At 47.2% G+C, this 13,515-nt stretch overlaps 4 protein-coding genes across 4 annotated transcripts; 3 read left to right on the forward strand and 1 right to left on the reverse strand.

Annotated features, from left to right (window-relative positions):
• Positions 1 to 104: 104 nt before the first annotated feature.
• N7511_007134 (tetratricopeptide repeat protein) lies at positions 105 to 3,476 on the forward strand (the record flags this gene model as incomplete). Its single annotated transcript, XM_057129511.1, has 6 exons — positions 105 to 386; positions 451 to 649; positions 708 to 1,259; positions 1,339 to 1,903; positions 1,983 to 3,071; positions 3,170 to 3,476. The coding sequence occupies 6 exons, from the start codon at positions 105 to 107 to the stop codon at positions 3,474 to 3,476; spliced, it is 2,994 nt and encodes a 997-aa protein (XP_056982579.1).
• Positions 3,477 to 4,101: 625 nt separating this feature from the next.
• N7511_007135 (uncharacterized protein) lies at positions 4,102 to 8,496 on the forward strand (the record flags this gene model as incomplete). The annotated part of the gene is made up of 3 exons (XM_057129512.1): positions 4,102 to 4,153; positions 4,227 to 4,885; positions 4,948 to 8,496. The coding sequence occupies 3 exons, from the start codon at positions 4,102 to 4,104 to the stop codon at positions 8,494 to 8,496; spliced, it is 4,260 nt and encodes a 1,419-aa protein (XP_056982580.1).
• Positions 8,497 to 9,073: 577 nt separating this feature from the next.
• N7511_007136 (uncharacterized protein) lies at positions 9,074 to 9,319 on the forward strand (the record flags this gene model as incomplete). The annotated part of the gene is made up of 1 exon (XM_057129513.1): positions 9,074 to 9,319. One exon carries the CDS (start codon positions 9,074 to 9,076, stop codon positions 9,317 to 9,319), a length of 246 nt encoding a protein of 81 aa, XP_056982581.1.
• Positions 9,320 to 10,999: 1,680 nt separating this feature from the next.
• Positions 11,000 to 12,915, reverse strand: N7511_007137 (nucleobase:cation symporter-2 family protein; the record flags this gene model as incomplete). The annotated part of the gene is given in 5 exon segments (XM_057129514.1): positions 11,000 to 12,061; positions 12,079 to 12,314; positions 12,371 to 12,550; positions 12,607 to 12,773; positions 12,824 to 12,915. 5 exon segments carry the CDS (start codon positions 12,913 to 12,915, stop codon positions 11,000 to 11,002), a joined length of 1,737 nt encoding a protein of 578 aa, XP_056982582.1.
• Positions 12,916 to 13,515: the final 600 nt, after the last annotated feature.

The following is a 13,515-nucleotide window of genomic DNA, read 5'->3' on the forward strand; positions in this document are numbered from 1 at the left end:
TACTTGCTTCTTCCTGTTACCTAGCACCCCCAAGATGTGCAACCGTCTGCACTCTCCTTGCCCCTGTCCTTTCCTCCAGTCCTATCTACTTCGAGATTTCCAATATGTCTCAATCCGCTTGGGTAGCCTCGCTATCTCGACACAAGGCACGACTTGATCCTGCAGAATACGCAACTTTGATGAAAACACCAGACTGGACAGCTTTTCATGGGAAGTTGGATGTGCTCTGTGAAAGATATCGTAGCCGTGGATTCAACAAATACATCGAAAAGCTGGATCCCCTGTTTCGAACACTTGAAACATTCAATGTTGTTATTTCTACAATGATTCAGTCTGACCCTACTGTAGCCGCTTTGATCTGGGGTGGATTGCTGGCAATATTGACGGTAATCTTTCTCTCTATTAGGGTCCAAGAACTCCATCACTGACTATTGAGACTTCGCAATTTAGCTGGCCAAGTTAGCAAAACAGAACTTGAGCGAGATAAGCAGGATCTTGTCTCGCATGAAAGATTCCTTTCCTCGATTCGAACGATACCTGAAACTATTTCCCTCCAGTGATCAACTCAAATCGATCGTGCATGAGCTTTACGATACGTACGTTGAGTTTCTTCTTGATGCAAGAGACTTTCTCAAGAAGAACTCCCTCGGTATACATTGGGTTTTTTCCGTAATTCATAGGAATAGTTGTCTGATCTTTGAAACAAGGAAACCTGTTGAAGCCCCTTCTCCCATTGCCCTCCAACTTCCGAAAACAAACAGAAGACGCAGTCTCCAAGATTGAAGAGTATAGCCACCAGTTCCAATCGGAAACAGCAGTCTGTACTGCAGAATTAACGGTGGACATTCATCGACTTGTGGAAAATCAGCCCGGCCGATTAACAAACACTTTTATTTTAGCGCAGAGTACAATCATGCTTCCTCGCAACGACCAATTCTTCGGTCGCGACTACTTACTTGACGAACTTGCCTCAAAGCTGAAAACTTTTATCGTGCATACTCAAGCTCTGAAACCCCAAACCAGACAAACATCGTGTACTCTCCATGGACTAGGAGGCTCGGGGAAGACATCTATTGCATTGGAATATGCGTACAGATACAGTGCGGACTACAAACATACGTTCTGGGTGAGAGCGGAGTCTGCTGCTGAGCTTGAGGAAACTTACAGCCTGATTGCGGATAAGATTCTCAATTCTGGTGTTGCTCATCTTCAGCAGAGTCTGAAGGCTAAGGCTTCCCGAGACTGGCTCTCATCTACGGGTGCGTAAGGACTATCTGACAACTTCACCACTTACCTGAAGAAACAGCGAAAATGGCTGACTCTGAATTCTAACTTTAGAAGAAAGCTGGCTTCTTATCTTTGACAATATTGATGATGTTAATCTTCTTCGAAAATACCTTCCTTGCAGCACACACGGGGCTGTCATCTTGACTACGCAGTCTTCAGACTTTCAGCAAATGACAACCTCAAGTATACACGTACAAGGATTTGTCAATAAGAAAGAGGGTGCAGCAATGTTCAAGCACTATCTAGCAAACAAACAACCTGAGCCTGAGCTGACAGAAACCATATCAGAGCTTGTTGGGGGACTCCCCTTGGCACTCGCCCATATTGCAGGTTTTGTGAACCAAACCAACTGCTCACTGACTGAATTCTTGAAGGCCTTTGAGAAGAGAAACGAGGGCGCCAGGATTTGGTCCAGCGAAAGGTCAACCACAACATATCAATATGAGGGATCTCTTGACGCTGTCTTTGACGTGGCCCTTGGTGCACTTGATAACAAAACCCGAACACTGCTAGAATGTCTGGCTTTTCTAGATCCAAATGGAGTTCCTGAAGATATGATCTTCAAGGAGCATTGCGACGAATGTCTTAGCTTTCTTGATGATGCAACTGGCATTGGGTAAGATTTATCTACTTGGTTTCTGGCAGCAAACAGAACTGCGCAGATCATATTAGCTAATAATCTAATTGACTTCAAGGTCTCTAGAGATAAGAAGGAAGCTTACATCTCGACACTTGGTAGAAGTTCAGACTGCAAGACCAATGGCGGCCACCAACCTGACACACCCATCAATTGCAACTGTGCCCGCACTAATCGTGCATCGGTCTCTTCAAAAGAACCTTCTCTACAAGCTGAACGCAGACGAAGGAAAGAGGCAATGTCGATTTACCCAAGCTTTCAAGCTAGTTCGAGGTGTCGTGCCAAAGCAGTCGCCCTACCGAGCTCCTATAAATCACCTGTGGCCCATCTACGAAAAGTACATGCCTAATTTCCGAGCTCTGCTCCACCAATTCTCTATTTCGGAGGAGGGATCCATTCAGCCCACCCTCGAGCTTGCAGAACTCATCTCTGACGCGTGCAATTATCTCTGGGAGCGCAACATAACCACTGGCTCCATTGCGATGATTCAAATTGCGGAGGATATATGTGAAACGATTCTGTCTACAGATGATCCAAACCCCATATTCACAGGTATATTAGCCGTGAAAGCCTCATTCGAGCTTCATACCGGACCAGACGGGCGAAAAAGCTGCCTGAAAACGATGCGGCGAGCTCTTGATCGTCGCCGCCGCTACATCGACATGCTCGACCACGTAGCGATGGAAGATGGTCTCCTACTCGGGAGTGCCTACAACAATTACGCATGGGCATGCATGGACAGTGATGATTTCGAGACAGCCAATGGCCTACTCACCAAGTCGATGGAAGCCAAAGAGAAGTATGCCGACGAGAAAACTGCAGTGTTTCCTTTCGCCGAAGGCTATAAGAACCTCGCCCATATTTCTTTACATCAAGGTAATTCTCAATCTGCAATGGACTATATCAGCAAAGGAAGACGGATGATGGAGGACTGGGCAGGACCAGAGAAAGGCTCTACCTTGCTTTTCTCATTCATATTTGCGAATATGCTTTTCTGCACAGGAAAGCTGCACGAAGCACTTCATGAGCATCTTATCACCCTACGGGGAAGAGAGAATATCCTAGGCCCGAAGAATCCACGCACCCTTGATAGTCACCATGCTGTTGCAGTCGTATATCACGAGCTTGGACAGAAGGAGCCTGCCTCGTGAGTCATCGATTTCTCTCATATGATATCGAGCAGTCTTCATCTCATATCTTGCATCACTGTTTCTTCGATGTTATAGCTAATACGTAATAATATAGATTCCACCTCGAGCTTGCTCTATTAGAGCGAGACACCTGGTACCCGATGAATGTGGCGAGGAGCTTGTATCGTCTCTCCTTGATACGAAAAGAACAGAGTCGTCTTGATGAAGCCATGGACTATGAAAACGAGGCGCTTAGTGTACGTGGGTCTCTTGAAATCGTTAAAGAGGGCGAGGTTTCGTTTCCTTCCAGCACTGTCGCCGATGAGTTGATTCGATTCGATTCACTTGTTGCACTGTCTTCTGGTCGGATGTTTGGCAAATTGAACGTTTGCAATCAAGCCAGAGCTAAACCCCGGATCTAGGAAGATTAGCCAATATTTTTATGCTTTGTTTCATCTTTCTTTTTTGTTTCATTTTGATGCAGTGGGTGAATATCAGGCCTCTGGAGATACTGTATACTGTTTGGATCGTGTCTTTTCCATCGGTGAGCTTCCATTGGTAGGGTTTAAAAATGCCTGGAGACTAGCAATCTTGGCCTCGTTTTCACAAGGTCCTATATCGTAATGATATTTAACTCAAGTGAGGATTTCTGTTTAGGTTCGTGTAACTCCAAACTCGTGGACGATTTAGCCTTACGGGTCGGGCCGAGATCCAAGCTTTGAGATCTCTTGGACCATATCGCTCTGTCTATGGGACGATTGCATACGGCCACAAGGTGAGAAAGTACGGCTAAAGTCACTTAAGCTTTCAATTTAAACCAGTCTGAGTGAAATGATCAAACGCGGACTAGAGTAACCAATGGGCGCTTATGCTTTTTGATAGGCTGAGATTTTCTCTGGAAAATGCGGCTAGATAGCAATAGGCGATACGCCTAAAGGCCCGAAAATCCGGGGCTGTGTTGGTCTTGGCGCTTCTTGCTGCGCTGCCTGCCACCTCTGGACTTTGACCTAATTTACATCTTTCTCACCTTTCTCAACCCAAGCAACAATGGGGTTTGGCTTTGGCTCGCTTCGCAAGCGGGTGGAGGGGAGCTTGGCTCGTAGAAAAGGCAAGTACCGCTTCTGTCTGACCAACCACAGTCGCAGCTCCTGACAGGTCCTCGGAGTAAACAGAAAAACCACACACTACGGGTCCGCCTTCCGTTGCATCTGTGAATTCTCAGCCTTCTGAGGATCATACTCGAGCGACCGTACCAGCGCCTATACAATCCGATACCTCTGCAACGCTTTTGTCTGCACAGCATTCCAATGAGTCTTCTCAAACCACTACCATAGGGCCCGAGGGAAGTGTCGCAAGTCCTCATCTCCAAGATCAGTCAAATATTTCGGGATCTACATCTATATCTACGTCTGTGCCTGTCTCCCAGCAACCCTTAACAGATGCCCCGCAGCAGTCGGGGTGTTCCGAGGATTCTCCCAAAGTCCTAGAAAATGGGTCTGATTTATGGCATCGGGCGTATATGATGCTACAAGAGCAGCAAACAGACCTGGTGAAAGCTTACGAGGAGCACCTGGTCTCTCTACAACAAGACAATCAAGATACAAATGGTACCTCTGGTGAGCGCTCCGTGGAGCACCTTGTAAAGCAGCTGCTGGAAAATCGAGAAAAGAAGCAATGGCGAGTGCCACTGCTCAAGAAGGAAGTGAAAATTCGTGAACAAGTCGAGAAAGTTGCAAGGTTCGCAATCTGGTTTGACCCAGTTGTCCAAAAGGCAGTCAGCTCTCAGCCATACGCAGCACTCGCCTGGTCAGGTGCTTCTTTGCTTCTCCCGGTAAGTGGAAAGATTTACACTGTATGATATGCTCTTATCCAAAATTATTCTGACTTTGATAGCTTCTGACAAGTGGCTCCACGGAGACGGAAGCCATGTTGAAGGGTTTCAACTCGCTCAACAATGTTCAATTGTACTGGCAGATCAGCGAAGACAATTATCTCAAGAAGAAAGATCTCGAACATGATAAACTTGAACAGAAAGACGTCAACTACGAACGACTTCTTGAAGGCTTGGTAAAGCTCTACATGCTCATCCTTGAATATCAGGCGCTGGTCATATGTCATCTCTCAAAGAGGCAGTGGTCGCGCGCTTTGAATGACATGTTCAAGTCGACTGATTGGGCTGCAAAAATAAAAGATATTTCCGAGATGAGTGATACCTACAGCAAACTGGTTGATCTTCATGAAGCAGAGAGGATCAGTCAAATACGGGATTCCGAATTGGAAGAGCTGAACCATTCCCGGCGTATCCTCGAAGACCTCCGCGATCTGTTCGAGTCAGCCAGCAAGCAAACACAGGTAAACAAACAAGACAGAGAAGAACGAGCTCTTCTTCAAGATTTGGCCGGGCCCTGGGGTGACCATAAAGACTTCAATCCAAAGAAAGTCGACGGCACGTGCGAGTGGTTCTTCAAAGACGAAAGGTTTCGCTCATGGCGCGACGCTGGCACCTCCACTATCCTCTGGGTATCTGCCAGTCCTGGTTGTGGCAAGTCAGTCTTGTCGCGGGCTCTTCTTGATGAACAACACCTTTATAGGAATGTAACAAGTACTGTTTGTTACTTCTTCTTCAAGGATGGAACCGAGAGCCGCATGAATGCCACTGATGCTCTATCTGCCGTTCTTCACCAACTGTTCGAGAATGACACCGAGGATGAATTGATCAAGCTTGCGCTTCAAAGTCACAGGACAAATGGTCACAACTTGACCAAAAACCTCTCTGAGCTATGGAAGATACTCATGGAATGCGTGAAGTCGCCATTCGCTGGAGAAATTGTGATTCTTCTCGATGCCTTGGATGAATGTAGGAGCGAAAGTTGGAAGCCACTGCTGGACAAACTCGTTGACTTCTACTCTGAGCTCCCGTCTGATCAACCCTCGAAGCTCAAGTTCCTCATCACCAGTCGCCCATATGATGACATAGATTCAAAGTTCAAGGAATTCCCGAAGAATTCGTCATATCTTGGTTATGATGCAGATGACAAGTCTGACGAAATTGGCACGGACATCGACAAAGTCATTGATGCAAAGATGATGAGCAACGACAATTTTGTGGAAAGCGAACGTCTTCTGATTGCTGAAAAATTGAAGAGCATGAAGCAACGTACGTACCTCTGGCTACGTCTTACTTTCGACCTTATTCAAGACAGATCAAGTTCAGTTGAACAATGGGCTGATGTAGAAGCCACTCTTTCCGACATACCTCAAGAGATTTCAGGGGCGTACGAAAAGATCCTCAATCGGAGCAAGAATAGAAGACACGCAGAGGCTCTCCTTCTGATCATGTTAGCTGCGCAACGTCCTCTGACCCTCACGGAAGCCAACCAAGCCCTCACGCTCGCTGTGAAGTTAAAAGAATGCGATTCATATACCACACTGGTGTCACGCAGTTGGCATGAAGCCACATTCCAGCAAAAGGTGAAAAACCTATGTGGTCTTTTCATCAGTGTCTATGACTCAAAACTGTTCTTCATTCATCAGACAGCGAGAGAGTTCCTCATACAGCGTACGCAACAAGGGAACTGGGGAGGACGATTGGAGATGTTGAATGCACACTTCGAGATGACTCATATCTGTCTACGATATCTCTCCTGTCTAGGCGAGGACGAGTTGAAGTTGATTAAGTGCAGTAAGAAGATGGCTAGGAGAGCCAATTCTTCTTTTTTTGTATATAACATCCGTCGTCATGTGGAAGGAGACTTGGGCAAAAAGCTGCCTCTGGTTTTATATTCCGCACGGCATTGGTTTGAACATGCAAGACATTCTGAAAATGAAAAGGACATACAGGACAGCATACTCAACTTTCTCCTCCCTCAAGGACTGCCTTACCTCATTTGGGGCAAGCTTTTCAATCCAAGATGTATATGGGGCGAAATACCAATCTTGAATCAAAAGACAAGTCCATTGTGCAGTGCATCCTTCGCTGGCCTGTCTCATATTGTCAGGCTCTTGTTGCAACAGAACTTCCATTTGAATGCAGAAGGTTTATTTGCCGATGCTCTTCAGAGTGCTTGTGAAAATGGACATGTTAATGTTGTTCACGTGCTGATTGAGAATGGTGCCGATGTCAAGTGCTCGGGTGAATATGCCCTCCAAGCTGCATCTATATATGGTCACATTGATCTTGTGCGACTTCTAATAGACAATGGGGCCGATATCAAGCGCTCGGCTGAATTTTCTCTCTATTCTACATCTAAATCTGGTCATATTGACATTGTGCGGCTGCTGATAGACAATGGGGCCGATGTTAAGCGCTGGGCTGAATCTGCTCTCTATGCTGCATCTGGATCTGGTCATATTGATCTTGTGCAGCTACTAATAGACAATGGGGCCGATGTCAAGCGCTCGGCTGAATTTTCTCTCTATTCTACATCTAAATCTGGTCATATTGACATTGTGCGGCTGCTGATAGACAATGGGGCCGATGTTAAGCGCTGGGCTGAATCTGCTCTCTATGCTGCATCTGGATCTGGTCATATTGATCTTGTGCAGCTACTAATAGACAATGGGGCCGATGTCAAGCGCTCGGCTGAATTTTCTCTCTATTCTACATCTAAATCTGGTCATATTGACATTGTGCGGCTGCTGATAGACAATGGGGCCGATGTTAAGCGCTGGGCTGAATCTGCTCTCTATGCTGCATCTGGATCTGGTCATATTGATCTTGTGCAGCTACTAATAGACAATGGGGCCGATGTCAAGCGCTGGGGTGGATCTGCTCTCTTTGCTGCATCTAGATATGGTCATATTGATATTGTGCAGCTGCTGATAGACAATGGGGCTGATGTTCAAGCGCAAAACTCCTATGGCGGATCCGCAATTGAAGCAGCTGCTCGATCTTGTCACATCAATACCATGAAATTCCTTCTAGAGAATGGGGCTGATGTCAATGCACGAGAACCAGCTGGTCTTGTTCCCCTTGCATCTGCTGGAAGCAAAGAGGCATTACAGTTCCTACTAGACCACGGTGCACATGTCAATTCGACCAATGGCAGAATTACGGATACCAATGCTCTTTTGCTTGCCTCCCAACGGGGTCAAAAGAACATTGTGAAGCTACTATTGGACAATGGTGCTGATGTCAATTCACGGGATGGCTACCAAAATGCTGTCTTTACTGCAGTCACTCGCGATGATATCAAAAGCTTGCAGCTATTGTTTAACAATGGTGCCAATTTCGATCTTCCCAACTATCTCCCTGATAGAGAATTACATTTTGGTGGTCAACATGTCTATAAGAATGCCCTTGAAGCTGCTTCTTATCTTGGTCATGAAGAAATTGTGCAGTTACTCTTGGAGAGGGGTGCAACTTGGCCAGAGAATTATTCCGATACCAGTGCAAGGGATAGCTTTGAAGATGATACAAGTGTAGATAGCGAACACTCATAGATACTTACAGTTCCAGCTTCACCAGACTGATGTAGTTGAATCCCACGTGCAAACGAGGCAAACATGGGCAGAATCAAAAGGCGGTGTATACTACAATATTCCATTGCCTCCCCCAGGGACAGCCGGATTATATATATTCCCGTATTATTTCCTATAGACAGGATGGGCAACCATCCAATTTCATAGCATGGTAGAATCGATTCTATCGCCGCTCCGTCCTAGTCAAATGAGCCAGACGCCGATCACGCAAGCAGCCACTATATCACCCGCTATGGCCTTTTCAAGCGAGAACACCAGCTACATCTCACGTATACCTATCTCCAGCCTGGTCCAAGTCGACTGCCAACCTACTGGCATCACTCAGCTTCACCATAGAGAGGGCCACCACCAAGCGCCCTTCCATAGTGACCCGTCATAACCACCACATACTCAGCCCCAGTCCGAGAGCCTCACCTGCGCGCAGAGGACCCCACCGACTCCAGCATGTCCCCGACGCATCGGGGGTCGTGGCATCCAGAGCTACAGCCAGCTCGAACATGAGGCTCGGTAGCGCCATGAGGAGCGGGAGCTCCAGCAAATGGTAGACCGCTTAAGAGAGCAAAAGGAGCAAAAGGAGCAAGAGAAGCAAGAGAAGCAAGAGAAGCAAGAGAAGCAAGAGAAGCAAGAGAAGCAAGAGAAGAGAAGCAAGAGAAGCAAGAGAAGCAAGAGAAGCAAGAGAAGCAAGAGAAGCAAGAGAAGCAAGAGAAGCAAGAGAAGCAAGAGAAGCAAGAACCTAGGATCGCCCAGACCTTTCTACTCAAGCCGCGCGAAAGTGGTCCTCTGATCCCAATCCGACCGGAATTTAGAGCGGCGCCCACCCTCCGTTGGCCGCTGGCCGAAGAAGCCAAGCTCCAGGAGTTTCTACGCGAATATGGTCCCTGCTGGCAGGCGATTTGGAACGAAAACTATCACAAATGGGCTCTAAGCCCTGAGGACTGGATCCACCCAGGGCGAACCCCGAAACAATACCGCTACAAAGCGAGGAACTTGGCGATGAAGTACCGATAGTGAGTCCCCGATGTGCTAATCCCCGAGTCCCTTCTACTCACCACACTAAGAGTAGTAATCAGGAGAAGGTGCCCACATATCTTCAGTGTATCAATCTCAGTCTATCAGATGGAAAACGGATCGCAAGGATACTAGCCTCACCCAATCGCCGCAAGGCCCCGAAAGGATGAGCTCTTAACATGGAGTGCTGAATTTCTACAAAGCACCCTGCTCGATCAGTGTATTCGCTAAGCGAATGTTTGACGCCTAAAATATGACCGAGTGTTGTAACTGAGACATCAAAAAGGCGAGCCAACTCATGAACTGAGTTGCTCTCTTGATTCTTTGATACCTGAACAGCTGATAAGGAACTTACTCATTGATATATCTGCTTTTGAGAGCTTTGTGTGGACACCACCGACAATCAAGGTAGCCTCATATGCCCAGAAAAAGGCCTGAAGCTTTGAAAGATGCGAACATCTACCAGCTCTCACAGGACTCTGTCGGTCTCGCGCGCGCCTCAAAATATTGAGTTATCCGCGATGTGAAGTGAGAAACTTTTTGAGCGCCAAACAAGACAACTTGCATTTTACATGATACAGATATCTTTTTATACAGCCAAGGAAGGCTGATATTACACAATATGAGCAGTTTGCTCAGTCAGCGTCGAAAATGGACCCCGAGGTCCTGTCTATATGGCGAGTCTGCATGGCTTGACTAAACTATCACCATGCACCGCTTCACAATCACTAACACAAAATAACATCTGATGAAGAATTCATATATTGAGTCGAAGAGAATCCCTAGCCTTGAATGATTGAATATCATCGGATAGAGATACTTCTTTTCCATCACAAGTTCTCAGATACAACAACAGCTTTCTGGCTATTCCGAGGGGCAGAATGTGCCACGCATTCGATATGATCTTCAATAAATGGAATACAACCATGACACTGCTTTCATGTAGAAATGTAATTCTTATAGCCAGCGCTGAGTCTTGGGGCTTTGTCGAAAGATTTTCAAGGTAAGGCTTTTCCTGGATGGTTGAAGTACTTAGACAGATATGACTACCATTTGAGTGTGGGCGTTGCCGTTTCAAATAACTGTGATAAAAAAGTTGATAAGAGTATTGAGGACGAGGTATTGGTCTCGAATGCTGTTATAAAGGAGTGTACGGACGTAAGTGGTGAAGCTTAGTCGTCTTGCTTGAGGAAAAAACTGGTGCATTGGGCTTAGAGCACTTCCAGTGAATGAGGTCAAAATCAGCAACTAAGGTAGGAATGCCTCGAGAGAATATCTTGTGTAGAGTGGGTGACATACAATTAAGCTACTGTCGAATACATCTTATCAGTGAAGAAGGAATATTTTGTGATGCATTGATAGACAACAAACAAACATGACATTGGGAATAGGTAACATATTAAGTCAAGCGCTAAAGGAAAAGATCAAGGCTAATAAAGTGGCAACAGACAAACAATCAAGCACTCGCACTCGAGGCAGCAGGATGTTCCATCTTAGGAGTGGACTCAGGAGCAGTACGATCAACCTGAGTACCGTCCTCGGAGTCAGTTGAGTCCAGCATAGGAGGAAGATCATCAGCCTCCTCAGGAATGAACAGGTTAAGGAAGATTCCCAACAAAGCAGCAACAGCGAAGCCGTTCTCCATGACCAGGTCACAAGCATTCAGCAGACCCTCCAAGGCATGGTTATCACCACTGTAAGTGAAGAAATAACCGAACCACTCAGGGACGAGAGTGACACCCATACCAAGGGAGAAACTGGCAGTGAGGATGAACCGGTTGCGACGGGTGAATTCACAAGAAGCAATAATGCGCAGACCACTAACTGCAACAGAACTGAACAGGAAAGCAGTCATGCCACCGAGCACAGGGCTAGGAATAGCAACCAGCGCAGCGGCGAACTTGGAAAAGACACCCATGACAACCAGGAAGAAGCAGCAGCAGTAGCCAGCTGTGCGGTTGGCACATTTCGTCAGGGCAATGACACCGTTGTTCTGTGCGAAGACGGACATAGGGCTGATAGTCATCAGACCAGCAATTAAACAAGTGATACCGTTACCGAGGACACCGCCCTGGACCCGGGAATCGAAAGTAGCACCTTCGACCTGGAGACGGGAGACATCACAAGTAGCAGTGATATCACCAATAGACTCCATCATGATGACAATATATAGGGCCAGCAGCGGCAAAATCAGCGGCGGGTAAACCGACAAGGGGAAAGTATGAACCCAAGCGAAAGAAGCGACCGGCGCAGCGGCAATACCAGAGGACTCAAAGTAGTTGCAAGCAGCAGCAACAATAGAGCCAACCAGCAGACCAACAATAACGGAGCAACTCTTCAGAATCGGGGGACCCCAACGCTCGCAAATGATAATCGTGACGAAGACAAGAAAACCAAGACCGATGAACTCGGCAGAACCCCAAGGCAGGGCATGCGGCGCATCAGCACTGGGACACATGGTCGGGTTCGAGGGATCGGCACCACAGCCAGAGCCACCAGCCCAGTCAGTCATAGCCGACTTAACAAGCGAAGCACCAATAAGGAGGACAGTAGGGCCAGTGACGAGAGGGGGAAGACGCGGGCGAGGATGCGACTGCTCATGAAGGACATGCCGATTTCAAGCAGGGCGCAGAGACAGGAAGTGCCGAGGAGGGCGCCGTAGCCTTTTGGGCAGGCGAGTTTTGTTCCGTCTTCTGCTGTTGGGCAGTAGCCTGATTTGTACATTTGGGTGAAGGCGCCTTGGGCGACGGTGATTGTCGAGAATGATGTTCCTGTGAAGGTTAGGTTTAGAATTGGGTCATTCCGATCAGTGGATGAAACTGCATACCAACGACGGAAAGCAGGCCGGTTCCGATATAGTATTTTGTTCCTCTGATGTGTAGACGGAACATTTGAACAGCGCTTAGAAGACCGGAGACAATCAATGAAGTCGATACGAGGTATTGGTATAGTTCGTCGCCGAAGTTGACACCTGATGAGCCGCCGAGCATGATGGGAGGTGAAATGACTAGTTTCTTTAGTTTCGAGTTCGAGTCCGACTTCCAGATTGGATGTGTAACGCACCACCAGCCAACATTGCAAGCGCATGCTGCAAACCAAGGATCAAAGCGAGGACGACAGGAACGCGGTCTTCAAGACCGAAGAATGGCGCGGATTTGCGCTCTCTTTTTGTGAAAGGTAACCGGGGAATGAAGAGGTATGCATAGTCGTAGTCTCCTAGTAAACCCTCCCTAGGAATTGTCAGTCGCGAACTCAGACCGATACTGGTGGTGTCGCCTACCGAGTGGTGAAAGTCTTTGCGACATTGCGGAGTTTGTCGCTGAAAGAGCGCTTTGGCGAATAGTCGGGTCCGATCTGGTCTGGGCCGTCCATTGTGAATATACTGTGGATGTGTGTGATTGAATATGGACACTAGATCAGGAACTACACTTATATATGAGTCGAACCAAAAAAACCAAGGCTCCATTCCGAACATCGCCAACGCTAACCCACAGTGGAGATGACTAAAAACGCGGAGAACGATAAGATGGACGTGACCTCGTGTTATCGGAGGCGAATTTCGTGAAAAAAGTTCGAATTAGCAAGAGCATCGCATAAACCACGCAGGCACTTGACTCGAAAGCGTTAGAGCCCGGCTTATCTGGCCGGAAGAGAGGCAAGCCCAGCCAGTCAGAGAATAGCGGAGGTTAGCGCCAAGCATATCTGAGAGTGGAGAATGATAAGGATAGATGAAGGGCAGTCTAGTCTGTAGTCTCATTATGTACTGTTATTTGCTGGTCATTGCTAGAAATGGCCAGGAGACGATCCATTTTGAGCAAATACGCTCTGTTCATTGGTGACTATAAGCGATGGAGACAGTGCTGACTTACGCCACATGCATCTCTGGTGGCTTCGCATGGTCTTCCCGGGTTCGATCGAACTTTCTCTTTCTCGGCTATCTGTCTGGGGTTGGAGCCCGTATCTGCAGACACA

This window comes from Penicillium nucicola (genome assembly GCF_028828085.1).
Source record: "Penicillium nucicola strain IBT 29836 chromosome Unknown utg000007l, whole genome shotgun sequence".
Lineage (NCBI taxonomy): Eukaryota > Fungi > Ascomycota > Eurotiomycetes > Eurotiales > Aspergillaceae > Penicillium > Penicillium nucicola.